Below are 26584 nucleotides of genomic sequence, written 5' to 3'. Positions count from 1 at the left end.
TGATTCAGTTGTGTGACTCAGGTTATGGATTCAGGCCAGTGCGGGGTCAGCTGACATTGAGACTCTGCTCTTGATGTTGATCAGGTGTCTAGTAAGAAGCCAGCAGAGGTTGTAAGACTTTCAGAGATGTTTGTTGGATGGAAATGGATTGGAGAAGAGCCAAGTCATAAAGTGTCACTCTGTCTTTATGAATGGGAAACAGATCTAACCTCAGATATCATGGACAATTCTTACTACCTTCTACATGGAGTCAGTAAAGGTGAACTGGTATGGTCAAAGCTCTTTTATGTTCAAGGAACAGAAGGCTACTCAAACCACATAATGAAAGGTGGGGAGGGAAATATAGGAAATGTCATGGGCGCTCAAGGAGAGCAAAGTACAGCAGAACCTCATGAGAAGACAACTGCAACCAGAAATGAATAAGACTGCCAGGGTTTGAAGTCTTTGTCCCCCTAGACCACATGGTCAGGCAGCGTAACAATGGATGAGGACTCTGGCTATGGACTAAAGAAGATAAGGGCTTAAATCTTGGCTCTCCAACTATCAGTTGGGCACTTTGGGAAGATGTCCTACTTCCCCGTGCTTTTAGAATGTGATTTCATCGAGACTGCTCACTTGGCATGCTTTCTGTCTTAGCACCGAGAAGCCACTTCCATTCATCCTCTAAGGCTGTTCTCCAGGAGAGCTGATCTGTGAGTTCTTTCCAATCAGCCTGACTTCCACTGTTTGCTTCCTTCCTCAAACCCTCACTGTACTTACAGTCAGGGATACATAATTGCTCTTAAATTTTCTCTTATTTATTACATAGATGATTATTTTTTTTCCTCCTCAAGACTATAAGCTTCTAGGAGACACATGGGCATGGGTTGACCTTTTTTGGACTCTGTCCTCCCTAGAAATGATGTTGAACACATTGTATAAATACTTGTTGATTAATACTTACAATAATCCAACAATGATATCATTTACTGAGCTCTTACACTGTATTAGCTACTCTATTAAATCTTCATGTGCATTGTCTTGTGATTAAGAACTATTATGCTCATTTCACAAATGAAAAAAAAATTGTGGTGTAGAGAAATAAGATAACTTGCTCAAAATCATCTAATTAATAATACAAAGTAAAGCAGAGTTCAAACCCCAAGGTATTTGACCCCATTCTGCTGCACTGCAAAAGCAGACACAATTCCCAATTTCAGACACAGTGAGGTGGAGACAAGAAGACATACATAGATTGCCTGGAACTTTCTTTTTTTTAATTTTTAAGAAAGATTTTATTTATTTATTTGAGACAGTAAGAGTGAGAGAGAGAGCATGAGAAGGGGGAGGGTAAGAGGGAGAAGCAAACTTCCCATTAATCAAGTATCCTGATGTGGGACTTGATTCTGGGACTCCAGGATCATGACCTGAGTTGGAGCAGTCACTTAACCAACTGAGTCCCCTAGGTGCCCTGCCTGGAGCTTTCTTAAAGGACAGAGAATTCCTCTTCTTCTGTGACAGCAGTCTGATATATTTCTTTTGCCCTTTTTGAATGAATAATTGATCCTCGTGGGAAGGTTGTTACTGCCCTTGTGTGTATTGCAAAGGAAAAAAAAGGGTGGAGAAATATTATTCTAAAACAAGGTTAACTTATATTTTCACTGAATGTTTATTAAGAGCTGTCTGTACTCAAAATATGACTTAGAGATTACAGGTGACATAGAGCTTGGATTGGATCATCAGTGAACTGTGTTTTGGAGTGATAAGTAGAGTAAATGCATACAGTAGATACAATCAGGCATCAGTGAAAGGAGAAAGAGTTTACTTCTGGCAGAAATCCAGGAAGAGTTTATGATGGAGGTATAGCATTATTCAGTCCTGAAAGCTTTGGTAGCAGGTAGACAGAGATTTAAGATGGGGGAGGTCTATCTAGGGGCATGGAAGAGAAATAGTAAATAAGTCAACTTGTGTCACTGGAAAAATATGGAAATGAAGGGGTGGGTGAGAAGTGGTTGGTAGGATGAATTAAGTCAGGATCATGAAGGCCTTGAATGTTAAGCTAAAGAGGCTGGACTTGGTTCTGTGGTCATTGGGTGCCACAAAAGGTTTTTAAACAAGAAACTAAAGTAATTAAAGCAGTCATAAAAATTAACCAGATGTGTACAGTAGATTGAATGAGGGCAAAGATGGGCAGATGGGAGACAGGAAGAGAGAGAAGAATTAGACTAGTTCCGTGATTGTGGGAACAAAGAGGAGAAAACAAACACAAAGACATGATTGATGATTGGGTAGCTGATGGACTGGACGGTGGGGTCAAAGGAAGGCAGGGGTTGGAGGCTTCTGCAATCTGACCACTTTTAACTTGCTAAACAGGAATTAGAGGAACAGATTTTGGAGGGAGAATGATGCATCCCTTCTCAGTGTATATTTTGAGTTTGGGAGGCTGGGGGGATATACAAGTAGAAAAGATACACTCACTGTTTCAAATTAGGCAACTACAGACCTGGAACTGAATGGTCCTGGGCAACAACAACAGTCAAAAAATGTATGAAATTGGAAGAATTTTAGTAAAAGGTTAGTTTTGAGCGTAGATCAGGGCATGGTTTGGCCAAGACCAGACATGACCAGATGCCAAGGGATGTTAAAGGAAAAATGGTAGCCTCTAAGGAAACAAACGAACAGCTTGTCTGTTTCCTGTGTAGACCCAAGTTTGGCGGGAAGTACTGCACTGGGGAGAGGAAACGCTATCGCTTGTGCAACGTCCACCCCTGTCGCCCAGACGTGCCCACCTTCCGACAGATGCAGTGCAGTGAGTTTGACACCGTTCCCTACAAGAATGAGCTCTACCACTGGTTTCCAGTTTTTAATCCAGGTAAGGAGCTGTGACAGTATAGGACAGTAGGAGCGTTTCTATGTCAGGGCATCTGGGATGCCCTGGGATGCCCTGGGATGCCCTGCAAAGTTCCACAGAGAGAGAATTACACCAGAAGGAGTTTTATATTTAAAGAGTGGAAATGCTGGCCTGGTTAGGTTGAACATTACATGTTGAAGCCTGAAGATATCCATTCGGTGCTGGGTTCTGTGAGAAATAAAAGACACTTATCAAACATGGTGGCTCACTTCAGAACCTGGGAGGTGCCCCTAAGTCATCAGTGAGGCAAACAGGAATGTGGTACTAGATTGCTGATGAAAGTGCTCCTCGATGAGTGTGTGAACTGATTATAATTTTGGCGGAAATTCAGAGAAGGTCGTCGTAGGTTTGGAGTCATTTCACAGAAGACGGCTAAGAAGTATTGATGATTGTTAAGCATGAGAGGTCTTTCTACTGGAAGAAGGAAAAGGGAAAGCATTCAAAACAGAATCAGTCATTCCAGCTGACAGGAGGAAAACACAAGGAAACCAGGATGGTAGGAAAGCCTTCATCAGAAATAAATGCAAGCCAGTTCTGGGCCAGAAATCAATATTTTGTATGTACAGGAGAGTATAAGAGGTGTAAAAAGTAAAATCAAGCATCTAAAGGATGCTCATCAGGGGATGGGAACACAGCTGAGCTGCAGAATGAACCAGAAGCTTTGACAATGCTTCCCCTGTGTAAGTACCAGTTACATCTTCCCTCCTGAAACTGAAGAAGACTCATTAACCATTAGGTACACATTAGCATCCAAAAATACCCATGCAATGTGTTATTATTCAAGCAGAGAATGAAAGAGGGAAGATTTTCCTGAGCTAAGGAGATTTGAGTCAAGGGAGTAAAGAATAAGCAAAATTTTTGATGATTTTTTTTTAAGTTTCTGTCAATTCAGTGTGATAGAACACAAGAGGAATCATGTGAATGAAAATTATGTATTTGGACTATTTAAAAAATTATATAGCCGGGGCACCTGGGTGGCTCAGTGGGTTAAGCCTCTGCCTTCGGCTCAGGTCATGATCTCAGGGTCCTGGGATTGAGCCCCTCGTCGGGCTCTCTGCTCAGCGGGGAGCCTGCTTCCCCCTCTCTCTGTGCCTGCCTCTCTGCCTACCTGTGATCTCTCTCTCTCTATGTCAAATAAATCTTTAAAAAAAAAATAAAAAATTATATAGCCAATTGCTTTTGAAAGAAAGACTCAATAGTGCTTTGTCATTATGGGGTCTCTGGACTACCCTGATGGTGTTTGGTTGTCACGGGCCACATTTGCTCCTTGCCCCCACACCGTTGGGTATCATCCTTGCTCTACAGGTGTGAGTCATTTGGTTATTAATTCAACTTTTCAGCTTCCTTATCCAGGTGCTTGAATATAGCAGAACTCATGTGTATAGTCGTGTGGACACGCACACATGCACATGTGTGCACAGGAGCTTTCACACACACATACAAACACACACACACAACTAATGATGAAAGGTACATCCAATTAGAACTATCTGTATTTATATTTTGAACATTCTCTATTTTGTTGGAGCTCTTTGGGACAGTAGTGCTATAGACCCCAAATGAGCAACCTGCCTGAACTAAAATAGCATAGCTGGCCCAGGGTTGGGACATGGGCTTAGTTTGGGATCCCCTCCTTGCCTGATGCAGGGTGGGGTTTGAGCTGAATTCTGACAGTTCCAGTAGCTAGACTTAGAATAATAAGATGTGATTTGCCTTGGCTTTTCATTTATTTAACAAGCATCTGTCATATGCCTGCGTATCGCATAGCAGAACAATAGGTACCAAAGAAACGAGTCATCAAAGTGGACATAAATTTCACTCACTTTGGAGGGATCATTTTGCATCTGTCACTGATACTGATGCTGAGTAAACCACAGGGGGGATTCAGCTGAGGGCCATCTACTGACCTCACTATCCACTCGGGCTGGAAGCCTCGGGCTGGAAGCTTCCCTCCCCCATCCTGGTGGTATCCTGCAGGCTCTGGGACCATTCCTAAAGCACAGTGACTTAGCTGCTAATCCAGGTAGCTACCGCCTTGAGCAAACACACTGATTTATTTTCCTCATTAAACTCTACCCTACAGAGTTATTTGTTTAGTTGGTGACCAGAAGTAGGTCATTCATGTCAACACCAGGCATGGAGCATTTCTTCTGGGCCAGGCATTGAGCACTTCACCCTCCCAGCCTCACCATCAGAAGTCACCAGAGGATAAAGTAAATGTACAGCAGGGTTTTCAACCCATGTGGCGGACACTGATAAGTGTCTTGGTGAATGACTTTGAGCAGCTGGGCTAACTAGCTAATGACAGAAGAAGAACCATAGATTCAAGCAATTTGGAATAAGCATAGAAACTCCATCAAATTTTATAGTTTTCCATGGAACCCCAGGGCTTCCAAAAATGTTTGATTCTGATTTCATTGTTTTAAAAGATTTTATTTATTTATTTGACAAACAGAGATCACAAGTAGGCAGAGAGGCAGGCAGAGAGAGGGGGAAGCAGGTTTCCTGCTGAGCAGAGAGCCTGACTCGGGGCTCGATCCCAGGACCCTGAGATCATGACCTGAGCTGAAGGCAGAGGCTTAACCCACTGAACCACCCAGAAGCCCCTAATTTCATTTTTCAAAAAAATTTTTACACTAGTCTTTAAAAGTGCATGTGATGTGCTGAGCACTGGGTGTTAGACGCAACTAATGAATCGTTGGATGCTAATCAAAACTAATGATGTAGTGTATGCTGGCTAATTGGACATCATATGCCAAAAAAATCAAAGTGCAATGAAAAACAATGCTTATACTCAAAAATATTGTGTTTCAAGCTTTAATATACCAAAGACCACCGGTGCACTAACTTACATAGTCAAATTAATTTGGCTTTTTGAAGACCTTAGAATGAAAGTCTCCCATCAATACAATTTAATTGAGAAATATCCTGAGATTGCAGGCTGAGTTGCTCTAAACTGTTATTTGCAACTGTTTGCCTGTGAGTTGAGATTTTTCAATATTGTGCAACAAAAAACTGAAAGGAAATAATTAGATGCTGCAGCGAACGTAAGTCTAATTGCCATCCATAGGCTTGATTTCAAAATGTTCTGTTCCTCTTAATGATTTCTTTAGATCCCACTGACTTCTTTTTAACCACTATATCCTTGACCTTCAAAATTTTGCTTCATAAAATCCTGACTTTATGCTAGCTGCAAGTTCTTGTTTGAAAAAAAGAACAGTAATTATTCTGCTTAAAAGATTTGAAAACTACTAAATCAATCTAGATCAACTTCCTTTCCAAGATAGACATTTTCTTTTCCAGCACTCCTGACAAAAAAACTATCCATACTTCCCTTGATCACTTTCATGTAGGCATCAGCATGAAGAGCTGCCCTGATCAGTTGCATTTTCTGACCAGTATTTATATAAGCATATGACTCTGTTTCACTCTATGTTTTCTCATTTACCCACTCCCCAGCCTTGGAGATAAAGAAGCTTAGTCTCAGAGGTGAAAATAACTTATTCAAGGCTGTAGGATTTTATACAGTAGAACTGGAATTAAAGCATATGTCTGACTAAGAAGCTGATAGATAGATGATAGATATATATTTAAATGAATTTATACAGAGTCTCAGGGACTTTGTTAGCCTGTGTTAATAGAAATGTTTATCTATCCTACCTCTTCTATTAGGAAATGACCAGAGCCTGCTATCAGTGTTGTCGCTTTCCTGGAATCTCTCTCTTTTTTTTTTTTTTTTTTTTTTTTTGATTTTCACCTTTCTCAGAATACCCAATTTAGCCCAAATTCACTTAGGCTAATTTTTAACTTGTTGCTTCCAGATATTTAAGACCTAGTAAATAAATGCTCGATGCCAGTGAGGCTTCCAGCAAAGGTGGAGGGTTCTGATGTGAAGTCAGGCCCCATCTGCTCCTCCTGGAATAGGATACTTCAGGAACATCTTTCCAGAATCGCTGCAGTTAGGGTTCCCCAGGAAACGGACTCAGAAACCAGCACTAGCAGGCAGGAGGTTCAGCAGCTGTGGGAGAAAAGGAGAGGGAAGGCAGAGCAAGTATGCAAGGGGGAAGCTGGCCTGCAGGGCATGCACAGCAAAGGCCATACCCCTCCCCACGGGGAGCTCTGCATCTGGCAGAGACTTTCAGAGTGGCCAGGCTGAGGTGAGAGAGCCAGACCTTTATGCCCCAGCTGGACCGGTCACTGGATGCGGTCTGCCTAGGGAAGGAGTGAGGGTCCCACAAGCGGGAGGGCTCAGTCCCACACCCGGCCTGGGAGGTGTGCGTGGAGCTTATTGCAATAAGACTTGGGCTTTTGATAGAAACAGCCTTTAAAGAGAATGTAAGCATGGGGAGCAGCTTAGGAGATCTTCTGGCTGGAACCTCTCATTTGACAGATTAGGAATCTATGGCTTTCATTTCCATCATTAGGAAATGATGAAATAGTATGGACGCTGTTGGCAGACAGCCCAAAGCCAGGCCCAACCCTCTTTGTCCTCACTTGCCTCTACAATAAAAGAAGATGAAAAGACTCACAAACTCATATTCCGGGGAGATCCAAATCTGACCAAAGAGGTAAAGATGGAGGCCCCTCAGGGTAAGGCTTGGAAGGGTTTTTGGTTTTGTTTTTGTTCTGGAGGGAAGGGGGAGCTCAGAGGGAGAGAGAGAATCTTAAGCAGACTCCATGCCCAGTGTACACGCAGAGCCTGACGCAGGGCTCCCACTCAGGAAGCTGAGATCATGACCTGAGCCAAAATCAAGAGTCAGACGCTTCACCAACTGAGCTGTGCAGGTGCCTCTGCAAGGGTTTGCAACGGAGGGTACTCCGTTACAAGGGTACTAACGGAGCTGTCCTCACCCCCACACCTTCCTGCCGTTCACCCTACGGGGAGTAGAGCAGTCACAGTGCATCCAGAAAGTGGACACCCCACATCGAGTGGCTGAGCAGGAAGGCCGGAAGGCGGATGACTTTAAACTCCCGCCTGTGGATCTCCCGTCTTTGGGGGCAAATAAAGCCCCGCCTGTTTCAGACAAGGAAACAACAATTTCTGCTACTTTCAGTGAAACTATCTCCTAACTGATAATGGGAAGAGCTTGTCTTAGACTTAGGTCAGGCTTTGCTCTGGGCCAGACCCTCCACCCAGCATGTTATGTGTTTTCCTGATTTTCTCTCCACAAGAAAATAATAGGAGGAAATGTAGGGGTTTGTCCCAGTTTTTCTGGACTTGCTTTTAGATGAAGAGAATTTAAGTGGCTTGCCTAAACGCAGACTGTAGCGTAGAGCCAGGAGGAATTAGCCCAGGCCTGACTGCAGCCTCAGTGCTAACCAGTAAAACAGACTAGGCTAAGGTTCTGTCCTTAACAACCACGCATTGCATTTTAAATTTTACCTAAGATGATGTTCCTATTTTTAGGAACAGATGATCTCACGGCCAAGGAACTCTGGTCTGGAGAAAAGAGCCCCAACAGCTGGCATTGTGACAAATTGTGACAAATGTTAGCTTTGTTAAACTGATCTGTCTTGAATCCTTGAAAACCAGGTTTTTCTAAACTTGTAAGCATTATGACAAAATTGTTCTTAAATAATTTAAGTTGTAATTCCAAAGGTAGTATCACATTTCTTAAACATATTCATCAAAAGACAGAACATAAAAATATATAACAAATGGAAAATATTACTACATTTAGCCTCACCTAAAACATCAGTGAAATAGGTTTAATTTATTGGAAAAAATTACCTCTGTTCTTGTTTTTATAGCTCCACAGTTATTGTAGAATGTATTAATTTTAATGCCTTCTTCTGTTTAACTAATATTATATTTTGATATATTTAGGGATTATAATATTGCCATATCAGAAAGTAAAAGAATATACAAGTTTAGATCTGCCAAAGTTACAGAGTCTTAGCAATTGTTTGATTTTTGGTTGAGTTTTTGGTAAGAACTTTATATGTTTTTTCCTTCAAGCTGATCTGAGCCTTGTTATTAAACTGAGTTTCTTTGTTACATTAAATATTACTTGTTACAAGAATAAAACATCTTAAGTTGTGTCTTTTGCTTAAGGTTTAGTATTTCTTGAAATCTGGCAAGAAACCGCAGATGTGCATATCACCCATGTCTTCTGCTCATGCAAGCTCTTCATTGTCCTATGAGACCTCACTTAGAAAACACAAGTTCAAATATAAAATTAAGACCTTCAAGGGCTGCCTGGCTAACTCAGTGGGTTAGGCGTCCGAGTCTTAATTTTGGCTCAGTTCAGGATCTCATGGTTGTGAAATCCAGCCCCATGTCCGGCTCGGCACTGGGCATGGAGCCCACTTGGGATTCTCTCTCTCCCTCTCCCTCCCTCCCTTGGCTCTCTGCTCCTACTCTCTTTCTTTCAAAAAAAAAAAAGAGCTTCAAGACAGTGATGTAGAGCATTCAGCCAAGTGTCATGTCCTGGCCAGCAGCTTCGGGGCTCATACTGGGGGAGCCCTGCCTAAAAATGGAGTGTAGAAACTGGATTTTTGTTTAAATGGTGAAACTCTACTAGCAATCTACTTACAAAATATGAAATGCATCAAAAGTTTTCCTTGACCTAAGAAATACTTTTATCCTTCTTACCAAGTTTTATCTTTGGCTTCTAATGACCACTTCTGAAAATCATTATCCGAAACTCTTGAGCCATCCTGTTTCACCAGAAGTGAAAATGCAACTGTTGATTCATTAGGTTCATTTAGTTCCTTACACTTCCTTTGAGAGGATTAATCAGACAGAGTGAGGCTGAGAGTTCATCAGTAAATGAGCCCGAAAGTCTTCCCTTAGCTGAATTATAGATGGGTTTGAAAGCTCCTGAAAGGTAGAGAAAAAGAAAATCTTGTGATCCAAAGGGAAGTGTCAGGGCAGATGAATAAATCTGAGACAGTGAAAACATTCAATTCTGTGGATGTTATGGAATCCAAGGGGTTGGGACAGACTGTGATGATACTATAATGATGGTGGAGAGCTCAGAGCATCTGTTGCTACTCCTGTCTCCTACAGAGGCCTGTGTTCTAGGCCAACCCAATGACGTACCCGAAGCACCATGGAAGAGAAAGGCCAGAGGAGAGGACAGGGAAGTAGGACTTCAGGGTCAGGCTTGTAAAGTGCTGAAATGACCCTCCACCTTCCATTCAACAAGGTGCTGCTGCTCTCAAGCACAGGGTTCTTTCTGGCCTTCGGCACCCCTGTGGGTCACAGGTGTGTGAGCTCTGGGATAGTGGGAGCAGGAGGTCTGTGTGTTGTTATTGCCTGAAGATTCTTTACTGGATTATTCCTAAGACTCCATGGACCACTATGCTTAGATTCAGTAGAAATGTGTGTTTCTTCCACGAGTAGACTAGAGTTAGCCTGTCTAACCTTGGGTCGTAGTAGTCCCGTATCACATGAGCAAAATGCAAAGAAGTCCTGAAATGAGGGCCTCTCTTCTTGGAGATGTATTTTATCACAGAAGAAAGGAGACCTTTCCAGTGTTCTTGTTGGATGGCCAAGACGTTATTTTTAAAAGAAATTTATGTTTCCTTAAAAGACATGCACCTGTATGTTATAGAATGAAATAAAATAAATTCTCATCCCTTGCTTCACTCATTCCTTAGAGTCCACCGTTGTTAACAGCAGGTTTTAGCTGGGATACAGATGAAATCCTGCCTGGTCAATCCTGCCACGTGCTGTGCTCATTAGCAGAATGTCATGACATTGTGGCTTACTTCATTCCCCCTAGTGACTGCATAGTGACTCTGAATATATGAAACGACATAATGGAAGTGCACCTTCATGGATCTGTCCTTCTCTCTTTGCATAAACATTTAATTGCTGCAACGAACAACCTTGACTTTCATCACTAAGGTCAAGGTTCATTTTTATGACTGAGTTGAAGATTATCTCTCAGGATCGAGGTGGTCTCTTTGCCACTTGATCCAAAATTTTCTCCCTAACAGTGTTGACATCTGTCATGTCTGTTAATTAGTGAATGTGTGTTAAAAGCCTTTTCTAGGAGTAAGGTCCTGTTAGTATTCCTTGGGAAATGTTGATGGTAGTAACTGCCACATTTAAGCCACTGCTCTATGCCAGATGCCTCATGAGAGGTTTTAATACTCTTCTCCCGACAAGCCCCTCCGACAAGTAGACTAGAGACCGAGGAGGCCTTGGGCGAGATGTAGGAGTCAGACCTGAGACCCGAATCGCTGGGGGTCTGATGCCCAAGCCGTGTGAAGCAGAATCCCCCAGACTGTTCTTATTCTCACCTCCTCCATGTACTGGAGTCCTCAACAGGCAAATGTTCTGTCCTCTCCTTCACACACTGAGCAGGCCAGCCATGGCCGGTTAATGCACAGAGGACCAAAGGAGCTTGTCCAGTCCATAGTCTCAGAAGTGTAGAGCAGTGAGGACCTTAGCGATAACTGCAGGAGCAGAACAGCTTCGAACCAGGTCCAGAGGGGCAGTAAAGAAAAGTCACAGAACCAATTACTGACCTACCAAGATCTAGAATTTTGTATGATAAACTGACAAGACAAATTGTTTAAGAAATAGTAAAACAAAGTCCGGGTTTACTGTAGAACTGATTAGAAGTGGCATAACAGAATAATCTGAAGGCAAAGAGGCTCTTTCAGGAAAGGTTTTTCTGGGTGGGAAGGAGAACTGAATCAGCATTACAAGATAGGTGTCTTTGGAGAAGACTGACGTGATAGAAGCATGGCATGGGGGAGCAACTGTGAGACCCTTAGAATTCATAGAGTTCATGGTAAATATGTGAGAACCGAGATCATGACTGCTGTGTGTCAAGCACTTACTGTGGACCAGACCCCATGCCGAGTGCTCCACATTCGATCTCCGTCTTAACCCTCACCAGTTGCATTACAACGTGGGAATTATTATCCCTGTTTTTCAGATGAAGAAACTGAGTCACAGAAAGCTTAAGTAACTTTCTCAAGGAAATACTGGGTCTTCATGAGCTAAAGCTTTTATATACGCTCTCTGTAGAAATCTGTGACTCCACAGGCTGGTGGTTCTCACTATATTTAAGCCCTGTGAGAAAATATTAAAATGGAGTCCCACTGGAATTCTACCAACACGATCTGTAAATAAATGCCTTGCCTAGTAACATACAGAGTGGATGTTAGAGAGCTGTACCTGTTGCTTAAGGCATAGTAGAGTGGGCTCTAAGCTAAGGCACCAGATTTGGCTCTGCTACTCACACTGTGAGATCTCGGGAATCTTCGTTTTTCAGTGCCACATCTATGAAATGGTGCTAAGAAAAGAACTACACCATAGGGTGGTTGCAATAATTAAAATGAGAGGAAACTGCTATGAAGCACAGCAAGATCTGCGAGAGTGTGCAAATGCTATGTTGGCTTGTTTTTTTTTATTAAGCAAAATTCCTCTTAACTCACCATATAAACAAGACTAGCAAAAGTCTCTGGATGGTTTTTTCCTTCAGGGAGTGAGTCAAACATCATAAGCTCAGAGGAAGTAAAACTAAGGCAAACGCTAGAACTTCACCATTCTGGAGTTCAGTACAACGCCTGCCTTTGGATGGGGGCTTAGATGCTAGGAGGACCCATTTCGAGAACCCCTGAGAATGAGCGTTCTTAAGTTTGCACCCTAGGTGCTTGGAGGCCCAGCCCTTCCCAGCAGGCTGCAACAGATAACTCCTTTAGAAAAGCTCCAGAATTATTCAGAGCAGCTTTCTCTTTTTGCTTTATGTGTCCAAACACAGTATCTCAAATCCAAATTCTAAAGCTCGAATCAAATTCTCATTTAACAGTGCTTTCCCTGCCTCTGTCCTTCTAGTTAATAACCCAGGGTTTCATGAAATGATTCTCCAGACTCAGCCCACCTGGATGGATGATTGCATCTCCAGGAGAGCAGAGCAGAGCCTCGGTGGCTCCCTCTTGTACTTCTGCTCCAGTTCAGGTGGCGACAGAGCTAATCACACTGCCAGGAATAAAGGTTTACAGTCATCCCACGTCTTGCTTTGTCCCTGCCCCCTACCCGCCCCCCAACCCCCGGCCTGTGGCCCTTTTCCATTGGTGCTTTGTGCTGTGATCTCTGCAACTCATTTTGATTTTGTCATTTTCTCAGACAACTTATCCATTGCTCTTTATTTAATATAAGTCGGTATTCTTTCTTTGCTTTTATTTTTCTCCCTTGAGCTTTAAAAGGTGTTCTTGACCCCTGTCTCAAGTTTGTCTCTAGCTTCTGCTCTTAGTTATATTTGTGTTTTATGCTTTTATTTCTTTACCAAACGGATCATCGCACTCTTGAGGAGCCACACCTAGGCTTTGTGTTAGCTGGGTATTTGTATCAGCATCCACACGGGGTGGGTCCTTGGCACATGGCTGGTCTCATTGAGCCCTCAGCTGGTCACATCTGCCAGAAACTCAAGTTCAATCCCAATAAACAGATCCAAACGAGATTCTTCCCAAGATGGACCTTTCTGAAGAAGACATTCTCAAGCTTTTTTTTGTTAAAGATTTATTTATTTACTTACTTAACAGATAGAGATCACAAGTAGGCAGAGAGGCAGGCAGAGAGAGAGGAGGAATCAGGCTCCCTGCTGAACAGAGTGCCCGATGCGGGGCTCGATTCCAGGACCCCGAGATCATGATCTGAGCCGAAGGCAGAGGCTTTAACCCACTGAGCCACTCAGGTGCCTTTACCTATTAAAATTTTTAAGGCAATTTTTGTTTTCAAAGTTACCTATCTTTTCTGGTACTCTAATTTTATTAAGTAAATCTTTAGAACAGTTCCTGTGCTGGAAATCACCCTATCCTCATTCACAAAGGAATAGAAAATTGAACCCTAGAATGTATTCGTGGGAGGAGAGAGCATGGTGGGATAGACCATTACGGTAAGCTCGTTGGCTTCAGCTTCAGCAAGAAGTCAGGCTTTCTATTTCTCTGTGTTTATAAATTTGTGTCCAGGCACTTGTTGAACTTGAGGAGAATAAAGGAAAATATTTGTTGGAGGTGGGGTCATGATTGTGGTGGCGGTTGTTGTAGAGAGCTGGCCCTGGGGGAGGGGCCTGCCTCTTCCCTAGAGGTCTGCTTCTTTGCAGCAGATGGTGGGTGGGCACCATGCTTCTCTTGAGTCTGGCAGCACTGGTTACTATTGCTTCTTTGCTAGGTTAGCCCCAGAGGCTCCGCACCTTCATTTTATAAGCACAGTTCCATGTTTGATTGAAAGGTTACATTGTTTATAACAAAGAGCATAGCATTTTAAAGCAATCTTCCCAATTTAATTCGTTGTAAAACCCTTTAACTGGAGAAAAAGAAAAAGCCTGCATTTCAACATGTGTCACGGGAGAGTGAAAGATGGGAATCTCCAGATAAGCGACTTGTGGGGGATTGTGAGTACAAAAGAATCCTGTAGGAACGGTGCAGAGCTAAAAAAAGCTAATTTGCAAGGGTTTGTCTCTTTTTCACTCCAGCACATCCTTGTGAGCTCTACTGCCGACCCATAGATGGCCAGTTTTCCGAGAAAATGCTGGATGCTGTCATTGATGGTACCCCTTGCTTTGAAGGTGGCAACAGCAGAAATGTCTGTATTAATGGCATATGTAAGGTATTGGGTATGTTTCCTTAATCTACAACTTCATTAAATCATGGTTTTTATTAACTCAGGAAGTCAGATGTTCTAAGCTTTCTTTTGTGACTTTGACATGTGGTCCTTTTTTTAGTATGTGATCTGCGAGACTGGACTTGAAAGTCTTGATCAGAGTCAACAGTTTGGAATTGAAAGCTTTCACTCCTGCTGTGGTCTTTCTTGACTAACTGATGTGCTCTATGATGTCATTTTAGGCATAGAATAGGTCAAGTTGAAGAAGCAACAACTTAAAGGAAGAATTATTAGGAAGAGTTGACCCTGATTATTTTTGTGGTATTAAATTACTAACTGGTTACTTACTAGCAAAGTACTTAAACTTGAGAAAAATCTGAAATTAACAGTAGTTTGCATAGTGTTTTGTGCAAAGCATTTTTACATGTAATTCTCCGTTGATTACCAGAATAATCTACTGTAAGAGGAGAGATGACTTGATAGGAACTTTTCAACCAGATCTTCCGATTTCCATTTAACTTTTCCACACTGACTCCATTAATCAACTCCGCCTTTTTGGAAATGAGAGAGACCTGATTTGTCCATGCTTTTATGTGTGCAGCCCATTGAAGAACTCCTCTCTGGTACTCACAGTTTAGTTTGCAAGGACTTGATGAACAAGTTTGTGACCCAACACCCGGGCATAAAAATGTCAGTTTAAAGAAAAGGTGTTTTTAATCAATGAAGGAAAATTTATATAGAAAGTTCTAATTAGCTCTTAGGAAAGTACAGTGGTTAGGTCTCAGGCTCTAGAATGTGAACTTGATGGCATTGTGAACCAACCATATAACTCAAGAAATTTTGCTGAGACTCAGTTTCTTTTTCTTAAAATTAGGATGTTAATGTATCTTCCTAGTTAGTGTCAAATAGGTCAAATAAAGACGTATATGTTAAGCCCCTAACATAACAGAGACTTGGCACACAGTAAGTTTCTGATGCATTTTAGTTTCTTCAACAAATGTTTACTGTAATTTTTTTCCCCACTGGATTAAATTGCTGCCACAGAAGAAGGCTCCTGCCCATAAGGGTTCAGCACCCTGAAAAGATACGTTTATCACCGTGAAGTTGCCTATTGATTTATTCCAGTAGTGACCAAAATATAGGAGGCAACATGACAATTCCCGGGAATGAGTGAGTTAAAAGCTAGTCCTAATCACACTCTACATTTCTAAGAACTCAGATGAAATTCTCGTTCAGACTCCTTACCAATTAGCTCTGTAGTTATAAAGAGCCAAAAGTAATTAATATATATTCAAGTTAGATCTGTTCTCCAGAGTGGGAAGAGGTTTATCTAGCTAAGTCAGGCCAAAACAGCCCCATTGCTATCCAGAACAATAGGTTCTCAGGCCTGGCTGCCTATTAGAATCACCCAAAGAGCTTTTAAAGACAGGTGATGTCCGGACTCAATCTCAAACCTGTTGATTCAGAACCTCTGGGATTCGGGGTCTGGGCACTGACATTGTGAAAATTTCCCAGGTAATTGCCATATGCAGCTAGGGCTAAGGACCTTAATCACTGTGAAAGGAATGTGATGTTAAAATGATCTGTTAGACCTGAATACCTTTGCAAGCACAGCAATGGTATCTTTAGCAGAAGACAGAGAACACTGCGTTTTTTGTTTTGTTTTGTTTTGTTTTGTTTTTTGTTTTTGTTTTTGAAGGTCAAGCAAAGCTTTATTTTGCGCCAAGCATCAAGAATCTAACTGAACGTTCGGGGCCGCACCTCTTACAAAAGAGAGCGACCCCTCTCCACTTCACAGACTAGCTTTTAAGGGCAAAGGCCATGCGGTCAGGTCTGGCCATGCACAGGTAGCCAATGAGATTGTAACACACACAGGAAATTCCACAGTGATGCTAGGTGACCAGTTGAGTTACAATTTACCCTAGTAGACATTTGAATCAGCCTATTACACCTTGATTGGGATTGGCGCCAAAAGGGCTCCCAAAGGGGGGGGCATACTCCTTGGTAACCAGGGAGACAGTATGCATGCCCCTCAACTGATTGGATGTCTCCACCTGGCCTGACCCACCTTTGTATCTGGACTTTGTTACCTGTAAATCCCCTGGGGGAAGGGGAGCAGGGACAGTTTCTAAATAGGTCCTTACATTCCCCCCTTTTCTTTGGAGACAAGTCAAATCTTTGACTTTTAAGCCAGTTCTATACCCTCCTTCAGCTGCTAGACTTTTTTAATGACTCCAGTGTGATTTACCCCAAAACAGTATTTCTCTACTAAGGTTATACAGAGCCCCCCTCCTCCTTTTATCAGAAACAGTAGGTTAAACCCCCCCTTTTTTATTCGTAATTGCTTATACCTCCCACCTATAACTTAACAGAGCCAACAATGAATTTAATGAACTCATTGTTTTTTGAGTCTTAGTTTTAGTCCACGATTGGCAGGGTCCATTGGCAGCAGCATCCACTGGCATCCACCTCTCGGGGGCGTTCTGAACAAAACCTAAGGGATCTTGGGTGCCTCTCTTGAAGCCAATTAAATGAGCTGAATAGAAGAGGCTACAGTCTCTCAGCTTGACTTCCTCTTTTTGGAAATGAGTTGGGACTTTTTAGAAGCTTTAATTACCCACTTGCTCTCTTTACCACACTGAGCAAGTTTTTAAGCTTCAACATTATGTCAAGTCAAATTTGCCTTAATAGCCTAAATTCAGTTTACCTTCCAAGGATCCAGGCTGTGGTTACTTCCAGCTTTGTTAGCTGTCTTACTCATTTACTACAGTTTTTTCAAAGGTCATTGATCAGATATTGAAATAAAAAGATACATCATAAGAAAAAAACTGTAGTATCTAATTCACCTTCTTTGTATGAAAATATGTTTGCTCACCTTCACATAAACATTTGTTGAATTTGCTTTTATTCATATACTTAACAGTCCATTTTGAAATGATGATATTTGCCATCATTTTGGCTCATTAGATTTGCAGATTCTGTTGTCAGGAGAGTCACCAGGCCTTGATCAGAATGGAATTTGTTCTAGAAGGTGACTGTCTATTGATGCCCTTCTCCCATTTTTTAAAAGAGTTGTACTAAACTCTTTAAGTTTGTTTATCAAAGATATGAATTTAAACTTAGACTTTTCAGGCTATCTCCTGTTTTTAATCACAAGCATGGCATGGCGTAAGCTTGCAAACCTGTGGGCAGGAAGTCCCACGCCTGCCCTCCCAGTCCTTTCTCCTGAGAACCAGCTCTTGATTTCAGGTTCTTCTGTCTCCCCTTTTCTACCAATCCCCATGGCTCTGGCTTCAACTTCTTCCCGAGCAGCCCAGATGTCCTGATTTGTCACACAGGCTGTCCCCAGACTTCTCTTAGCCTTCGGTCCACCTCTCAGCCCAGGATCGTAGGTCCGATCAACCCTTTTTTGCTCTTATGCTCAACCTACTGTATACATCTTAGAATAGAAATGGCGACACTAATCCAAAAGAAAAGAGAGAAAGCTCAAATACATAAAATTATGAATGAAAAGGGAGAGATCACAACGAACACCAAAGAAGTAGAAACAATCATCAGAAGTTATTATCAACAGTTATATGCCAATAAGCTAAGCAACCTAGATGAAATGGATGCATTCCTGGAAAACTATAAACTCCCAAAATTGAATCAGGAAGAAATTAACAACCTGAATAGACCAATATCTAGTAACAAGATTGAAGCAGTGATCAAAAGCCTCCCAAAAAACAAGAGCCCAGGACCTGATGGTTTCCCTGGGGAATTCTACCAAACTTTCAAAGAAGAAATAATACCTATTCTCCTGAAGCTGTTTCAAAAAATTGAAGCAGAGGGAAAACTTTCTGACTCTTTCTATGAAGCCAGCATTACCCTGATCCCCAAACCAGGAAAAGACCCTACCAAAAAGGAGAATTTCAGACCAATATCACTGATGAATATGGATGCTAAGATTCTCAACAAGATCCTAGCAAACAGGATCCAACAGCACATTAAAAAGATTATCCACCATGACCAGGTGGGATTCATCCCTGGGCTACAAGGATGGTTCAGCATTTGCAAGTCAATCAATGTGATAGAACAAATTAATAAGAGAAGAGAGAAGAACCACATGGTCCTCTCAATTGATGCAGAAAAAGCATTTGACAAAATCCAGCATCTGTTCTTGATTAAAACGCTTCAAAGTATAGGGATAGAGGGAACATTCCTGAACTTCATCAAATATATCTATGAAAGACTCACAGCAAATATCATCCTCAATGGGAAAAAGCTTGCATCCTTCCCGTTGAGATCAGGAACACAACAAGGATGCCTACTCTCACCACTCTTGTTCAACATAGTATTAGAAGTCCTAGCAACAGCAATCAGACAACAGAGATAAATAAAAGGTATCCAAATTGGTAATGAAGAAGTCAAACTCTCTCTCTTTGCAGATGACATGATTCTTTATATGGAAAACCCAAAAGACTCCACCCCCAAACTACTAGAACTCATACAACAATTCAGCAGTGTGGCAGGATACAAAGTCAATGTACAAAAATCAGTGGCTTTCTTATACACTAATAATGAAAATACAGAAAGGGAAATTAGAGAATCTATTCCATTTACTATAGCACCAAGAACCATAAGATACCTGGGAATAAACCTAACCAAAGAGGTAAAGGATCTGTACTCGAGGAACTACAGAACACTCATGAAAGAAATTGAAGAAGACACAAAAAGATGGAAGACCATTCCATGCTCTTGGATCAGATGCCAGTACAATGCATGGTACTGGCATTGTTAAACATTGTTAAAATGTCTATACTGACTAGAGCAATCTATACTTTTAATGCTATTCCGATCAAAATTCCACCAGTATTCTTCAAAGAGCTGGAGCAAATAATCCTAAAATTTGTATGGAATCAGAAGAGACCCCGAATTGCTAAGGAAATGTTGAAAAACAAAAATAAAACGGGGGCATCACGTTACCTGATTTCAAGGTTTACAACAAAGCTGTAATCACCAAGACAGCATGGTACTGGCATAAACACAGACACATAGACCAGTGGAACAGAGTAGAGAGCCCAGATATGGACCCTCAACTCTATGGTCAATTAATCTTCGATAAAACAGGAAAAAATATACATTGGAAAAAAGACAGTCTCTTCAATAAATGGTGCTGGGAAAACTGGGCAGCTATATGTAGAAGAATGAAACTCGACCATTCTCTTACACCGTACACAAAGATAAACTCAAAATGGATAAAAGACCTCAATGTGAGACAGGAATCCATCAGAATCCTGGAGGAGAACATGGGCAATAATCTCTTTGATATCAGCCATAGCAACTTCTTTCAAGAAATTCAACTGTGTGAATTCCCGTGTAGTCCTCCACCTTGCCTGGTAGTCTTGCTCCCTGTCCTAAGTGTGCCCCCTCGCTGGTTTCTCTCAGAAACTGTCCCAAACCTGCTTTGCTCTCTCTGGCTGTTTTGGCCATTTCAGTGATTTGCTGAACATCCTCTTAGCAGTTTGTCTGGGGCACATCTCCCTCCAGAATGCCAGATCCTAACTCCCAATGTTAGAGCGAGGACAGCATTATTGTTACTGTCCCTTTTTATCAAATGGCAGTATCATTCACCTGTTCTTTTCAGGTGAGCGTAACTCTGCCCATCATTACACTTGGAGTTTCACCGGCTAAGAACGGGCCTCATCTCAGAACCAGGCAGACTTCCTTTGTCGACCTCTGCCAAGGGGCTGTGAAGAGCAGAGACGACATTTCAGGTGGAGTGGGTCTTGGCCCCAGTTGGTGTTTTAGTTCTTCTCAGTCCTTTGAGAATTTACAAAGTAAAACAGTGTTAACTCATAGGGAAAAGATGAGAATTGCTAAGAATATGTAGTATGCATTCACTCACAGAGCCAGGGGCATGGAGAAAGCCTGGAACCTGAATTCTCTAATATTCAAGAGAGTGTGCTCTTTAGGCCAAATGTCAGGGTTAAGAATGGATGATACACTTCTGACAGAGAGGACATAAATCTACAGAGTGAAAGAAAATATTTGAAAACCAAATATATGACAAGGGGCTAATATCTGGAATGTGTAAGAAACTCCCAACAACTCAAGAACAGGAAAACAAATAACCCGGTTAAAAGAACAAGCTGAATAGGTATTTCTCCAGAGAAGGCATAGAAATGGTATGTGGAAAGGTGTTTAACAGTATTAAACATCACAGAAATACTAATCAAACCCACCATAAGATACCACTCACACCTGTTGGGATGGCTGTCTTCAAAAAACCAAAAGATAGGTGTTGCCGAAGATGTGGAGAAAGGGCGACCCTGCTCACTGTTGGTGGGAATGCACAATCGTGCAGCCATTATAGAAAACAATACGGAGGTTCCCGCAAAAAATTAAAGATAGAACCTACCAGAAGACCCAGACATGGGATTTCTGGGTGTGTATCCAAAAGAATTGAAATCAGGATAATGATGAAATGTCTGTTCTCCCACGTTCACTGCAGCATTATTTGCAACAGCCAAGAAATTAAAACAACCCAAACGTCCATCAGCAGATGAAAGGACAAATAAAATGTGGTCGGTACCGTGTTGTAGCCATACAACAGAATTTGTTCCATCCCAGCTTTTGAGAAAAGGGAAATCCTGCCATTTGTGACAGTAGGGCTGAGCCTGGAGGACGTTGTGCTAAGTGAACAAGACCCTCACAGAAGAATGAGCTCCACAGGATTCTATTTACCCGAGAATCTAGAATAGGCAGACTCATAAAAGCTAAGAATAAAGCAGGGATTGCCAAAAGCTGAGGGGAGGGAACCATGGAGAGTTGTTGTTCACTGAGTACAAATTTTCAGTCAGGCAAGACGCAAAGGCCTGTGCATCCCTATGGCTGTGGTGCCAATGATTAACACGCTGTACTGTGCGCCTAGACATTGTTTGAGAGCCTAGATCCCCCGTTCGAAGTTCTTAACACACACACACAGAGTCACAAGGAAACATCTGGGGGTGGGATATGACTGTAACCTTGACCAGAGTGCTGGTTTCACAGTTACTTGTGTGAATCCAGACTCATCAAGTTGTTTACGTTTAATTGGTACCGTATTTTCTATGTCTGCTATGCCTCAATCAAGCTGTTTTTTATTTTTTAATTTTAATTTTATTTTTTTAAAGATGAAACTGGGACTCACAGGAGTTCCTTAGGTATTCTTTTTTAAAGATTCATTTATTTATTTGACACAAAGAGCACAAGCAGGGTGAGCAGGAGGCAGAGGGAGAAGGAGAAGCAGAGAGCAGGACCTGGGGTTCGACCCCAGGACCCCCGGGATCATGACCTGGGCCAAAGGCAGATGCTTAACCAATTTAACCAACTGAGGTGCCCCAAAAAGCTGTTTGTTAAAGAAAGAAATTATATAATGGGAAAGTTAAAGGATTTCTCTTTTGATGTTGCTCACTGAAGTGGCAGTTGGGCACACGAGGAGTCCCATCAGAGGAAATCCTGGCTGGAGTCATTGGCCACATTCAGTGGCAGCAGGAAAGCCACCTCTGATTCTGCTGAAGGTGGAAAGACGATACTGTCATGGGTCCCTTGCCAGAGCATAGGATGTGAAAAGCTGAGTGACATCTATTCGTTTTTCCCTGGGAGCCCTTTTGTTTTATGTGCAGCAAGGATGACCGGCTCATGTCTTCCCAGGCCTCATGGTAGACATTGAACTCAGTGTTGCTTGGGCTGGGGGCCAATGACGGGAGAAGCAGTTGGAGTGAAGTCTCTATAAGAACCCCTTGACTACACTATGGGACATTTTCTGTGGGGTTTTTAGTCTCTGCAAGAACCCCTTGACTACACTGTGGGACATTCTCTGTGGGGGTCTCCATCCCCCGACCCCCACCTCCATCCCCAAGTATGTGGGCAGATGCTGCTGAAGAAGAGAGATGAGCCCAGCATGTTTGTTTTCCTGGCTTTCTTAATGTTATTCTTCCCATTTGTATCTATCCTCTTTTGGTAGAGATTTGAAAGGACACTTTAATGTTCCTGTGTCTCAGGGTTGATATCCTGGCTCATCCCAAATCGATGAAGGAACGAAGGTCTCCGGGGCTGCGATGTGTACAAATCAGCTCATCAGCATATGCTCCAGCCTGCTGAAAACATGGCGCATTGAAGAGCTGATGTTTTACTTATGACCGAGTACACATCCTGACAGTTTCTCTTTCTTGTGATTAGCATGAGTAATTTTTTGATCTCTTAGCACTTTATTTTTTCCCAACTGGGTCAAGTAGCACAATCCTCAGAGCTGAAGAGAGAGTTAGTTTGAGGAACGGAGGTATTTCCTGTCACTAGCCATTAATTCTCTGTTTGGCTGGTGAAGGGAGGGTGTATTTAAAAATTCAAACTGTTCTTCCTTTCAGCGGATTGGAATTGGAGCTAAAACAAGAAAGGAAATGTGACGGGTACTGGCTGCCCTGTGGAGGTGCCCAGTCACTATGATGTACGCCTGAAATTCTCCTGGAACGAAAACACAAACTTAGAAATATGAAAAATAAATCAAGGAAGGAAATTATGTTTGAAGGAGGAAAAAAAAACAACTGCCTAGGCACAATTCTTCTCAAGGAGATGTCTGACTAGTAGGATATGGTCCAGGTTCCCTCCCTCTGTTGCCAGAGAGCAAGTAACCAAGACCTCTGGCAGAGGCTCAAGTGTTTCATGACTTTCCGTCTATGTGTCATAACTTTTTGGTATCTGATGCTACTGAACACCCCAGTTTAACTGCCCCCCTTTTCCAGCCTGGGGATTTTCAGGTGGGAAAGAATTGGCTGAGGAGAAGAGCTCATGGTGAGGGAAAGAAGGTGAGGGAGAAGGGCCGATGGGCAGAGCCCTGGTAGGGGATCGGGTCCAGAGCAGGTTGAAGTCAGTCTCGGCTCCTAGGAGAAAGCTCACGGTGGCTGGGGTTCAGCTACATGTGAAATGTCAAGGGGTCTTAGGGGGCTTAGGGGGCTCCCAAGCATCTGATGGTGGTCCGCAGGTCAGAGATGTCATATCCTGTGGGACTGAAGGAGTCTCAACATTGAGCCCACTCCTCGGTGGCTGCCGGGTCGCCGGTTGTGCTCAGACAAGAAGCAGAGAGCACACCAGTGAGGCCCATAGAGGGATTGAACCACCACTGTATTACAGGCAGAGGAACTCGTGTCATTCCTGGGAACTCACTGAAGACAAAGGGGCAGGAGGTTTGCACATCAGAAGGGGATATGCTGTTCTAGCAACTCTGATTCCAAGACATTCTCCATGTTAACTATTTGGAACTGTGTTCAGTTCTGCCTGGGACTCAGGAGAAACTGGGAACCCACTCAGTGTGTCCGTCTTTCCCCTCTAACCAGGTGGTTCCTTTACAATCAGTGGACGCTGTGTTTCCTCCTCTGGCTCACCCCAGGGACAGGAACCATTTGTCTCTGTATCTGTCCCCAGCCCAGATCTCATCAAGAGCGAAGGGGAAAAGGAGAAGGGAGGTGTGGTGTCCCCGTCCGTGTCGGTCACCTGCAGCCTCTCTTCCCCACAGATGGTCGGCTGTGACTATGAGATCGGCTCCAACGCCACAGAGGATCGCTGCGGTGTATGCCTCGGGGACGGCTCTGCCTGCCAGACTGTGAAGAAGATGTTTAAACAGAAAGAAGGATCTGGTAACAAACAAATATTCAGTGTGGCAGGGGGCTGAGAATGGAGAGCAAGATGGATGGTTGTGTTTTAAAGCAGATTTTAACTTTCGAAGAACTCCACAGGGATGTACTCTTCGCGACAAGGGGATAAGGGCTCCTGGACAGTTTTCGGGCTTGGGCTGATCTCTCAGCACTTACAGAAAGTCTCCCACTGCATGGGGGCTGTCTCTGGGAAAGGGAATGAGTGTCACCCAGGACTGAAAGCCAGTGGCATAGGCATGGACCTCGAACTGGGGGACACAGAGATCAAAAGTTGACCCCAAAGGGCACTGACAGAGGGTGGGCTCTAAGTGAGAGGGCAGAGAAGCTGGTGGTGGGCTTCAAGGCAGAAGGCTCAGGGTGCACCTTCAGGGACACAGGAGAGGCCAGGCAAGGGGGCCTGGGCTTATTCTACTTCCCCATCTCTCCCAGTAAGGGCATCCCAACCCCTCCCTCCCTGTGGTGCCCCAGCTGGCGACTGCCACCTGATGTCCCCTCCTGACCCATGCTCTGCTGTTCCTTTCCCATGATGACCTTCTGCAAGGTTTCTTCTTTGTGCAACTCTGGCCTACTAATAATCCTCGGGAACAAATAACTCTCCTACCCCGAATCTGCTGTGACCCCTGCATATTTGTCTTCAGGTAAAACTGCTGGTCCTTTGGCATCAGCAGTGATTGGTAGCCAGATGGGTCTTGGGAGGAGGACAAGTGAGGCCCGGAGATGATGAAGACAACTCAGAGGAGTATCACAGTTTAGGCTCCCTGAGAAATACCCTAAGACAAGAATTCGGGAACCAGGAGCTTATTTGCGGGTTGGGAGATCCTGGAAAACATCAGTAGGACATCCAAAAAGTGAAATGGGGCAGGAGGAGAGCCAAGGAAGGGTGCATCATGAAGCCAGTGACCATCATACAGGAGCCAGTGTAGACATCATACATTGGAATTTTCCCACCCAAGGGGTGAAGGAGCCAAGACGAGATATGCCAGCTCCCTCAGGCCACAGCTTGAGGCTGCTTTGGGGAGGGGCAGTTAGGTTGTTAATTCTCCGAAGAAATGCAGGTGCTGGGAGTAGGGAGTACACTGTGCACTCCCCAGGTAGGGCCCAAGGAGAGGAGCCTCATCTACACTGGAGTTTTACCCAGGGCAGGAGTGATGGGGACTCCCAGATACAGTGGGCTGCCCTTTTCCTCGGTCCCAACAAAGCAGTGCCTCTCTTTTAGTCATGCCTGCCACCCAGGACAAAGCTACTAAGTATGTCCTCGAGTGTCGTGTTCATTGATTAGGTGCCCTGTTGGTCCCTGGGACACATCACAGTGGATGACCTGAATTTGTCTAATTTTGTCCCTATTTTTTGATCTTTGGCTATTGAATTGATAAGGTTAAACTGTAAAGTGAAATGCTTAATTATCACTGAAGGATTGAATTTTATGTCTATCTATTCGATGGCTTGGTATGCATGAAACATATCCCTTTGCGTTACTTACCGGGAATGTGAATGATAACTCAGTGTTTCCTCAAGCATCCTATGATAGCTAATATTTATTCCATATTATTTATAAAGTTGATATGTAAATATTTTGTTATTTAAATGTGACCTCATTTACTTGGATTATAAAGTCATCCTTAAAATCACATTTCTATATTTGAGCTCCGTAGTATTTGTTAATGGGTGGGGGGTTCATCTCTGACCTCAGAGACCCTATGCTCCTAACATTATGGTAACTCCTTTGAAAAGCATTTTTCATTCTTGAATCTTCATCACTTAACCTTTTAATTAGCTAAGCCTTTAGGAAACTGGGCTTTAGTTCTGGATTCTTGACTTTACTCTGGTTTCTTGGGAGGGAAAAGCCCAGAAGCATCTTGAGCCACACTTCCACCCCCACCACTGCCTTAGAGACCCTGTGCACATGCCCAGCACGGGGCTCCCTTGTGCCTTTGGTTTTCAGTTCTCCTTCTCCCATTTGCTTCCCAGAGAGCTTCTGATGGCCCTTGGTACCCAGAGAGGGATGTCAACTTCAGACCCTGTGTGTCTTGAGAGAGCCTCAAGCCTCCAGCACTGTGAGAGAGGCCATGCTGCCTCCAGCACTGTGAGGAAATCCAGCCAGATCTCACTCTGGACTCTGTTAACCCCCAGAGGGAGCATCTGTGTTCCTTTCACCCACTGGGCAGATCCCACCTTTGCTGTGTGCCTGATGAAGCCAGGTACATTACACAGACCCTGGCTGAAGAAAAACAAAAACAAAAACAAAAAAAACCCCAAAACCCAGAAAAAAACCAAAAAACCTTAAAAAACAAAGACCCTGACTGCCACCACTCCACGGTGAGAATGAAACCCAGAAGTAACACAAAACTCCAGGAAATGGAGTGAGATGGCTCTGGGTAGATTGATTAACCCAAAGGCCAAAGTCAAAAGAGGGGACTTAACATCCTCTTTCTGAAGACACCCAAGGCATAGTTAGTT

The 26584-nt window shown here is 43.1% G+C and overlaps 1 protein-coding gene across 6 annotated transcripts in view; it reads left to right on the top strand.

Moving 5' to 3' along the window:
* The window catches only part of ADAMTS12 (ADAM metallopeptidase with thrombospondin type 1 motif 12), a 290913-nt gene that overhangs the window by 194962 nt on the left and 69367 nt on the right, over nt 1-26584 (top strand). For 4 of the 6 annotated variants that reach the window (XM_059173745.1, XM_059173743.1, XM_059173744.1 and 1 more), the window contains 3 exons: nt 2682-2851; nt 14329-14462; nt 23989-24109. In XM_059173745.1, coding sequence (XP_059029728.1) covers nt 2682-2851; nt 14329-14462; nt 23989-24109 — 425 coding nt within the window. Of the gene's footprint in view, nt 1-2681; nt 2852-14328; nt 14470-23988; nt 24110-26584 lie in introns of all 6 variants that reach the window. The other 2 variants (XR_009353735.1, XR_009353736.1) reach the window with 2 other exon arrangements.

The sequence above is a fragment of the Mustela lutreola genome, chromosome 5 (genome assembly GCF_030435805.1).
Source record: "Mustela lutreola isolate mMusLut2 chromosome 5, mMusLut2.pri, whole genome shotgun sequence".
Lineage (NCBI taxonomy): Eukaryota > Metazoa > Chordata > Mammalia > Carnivora > Mustelidae > Mustela > Mustela lutreola.
The sequence above is the reverse complement of the archived record's forward strand: the minus strand, read 5'-3'. Positions and strand labels throughout refer to the sequence as shown.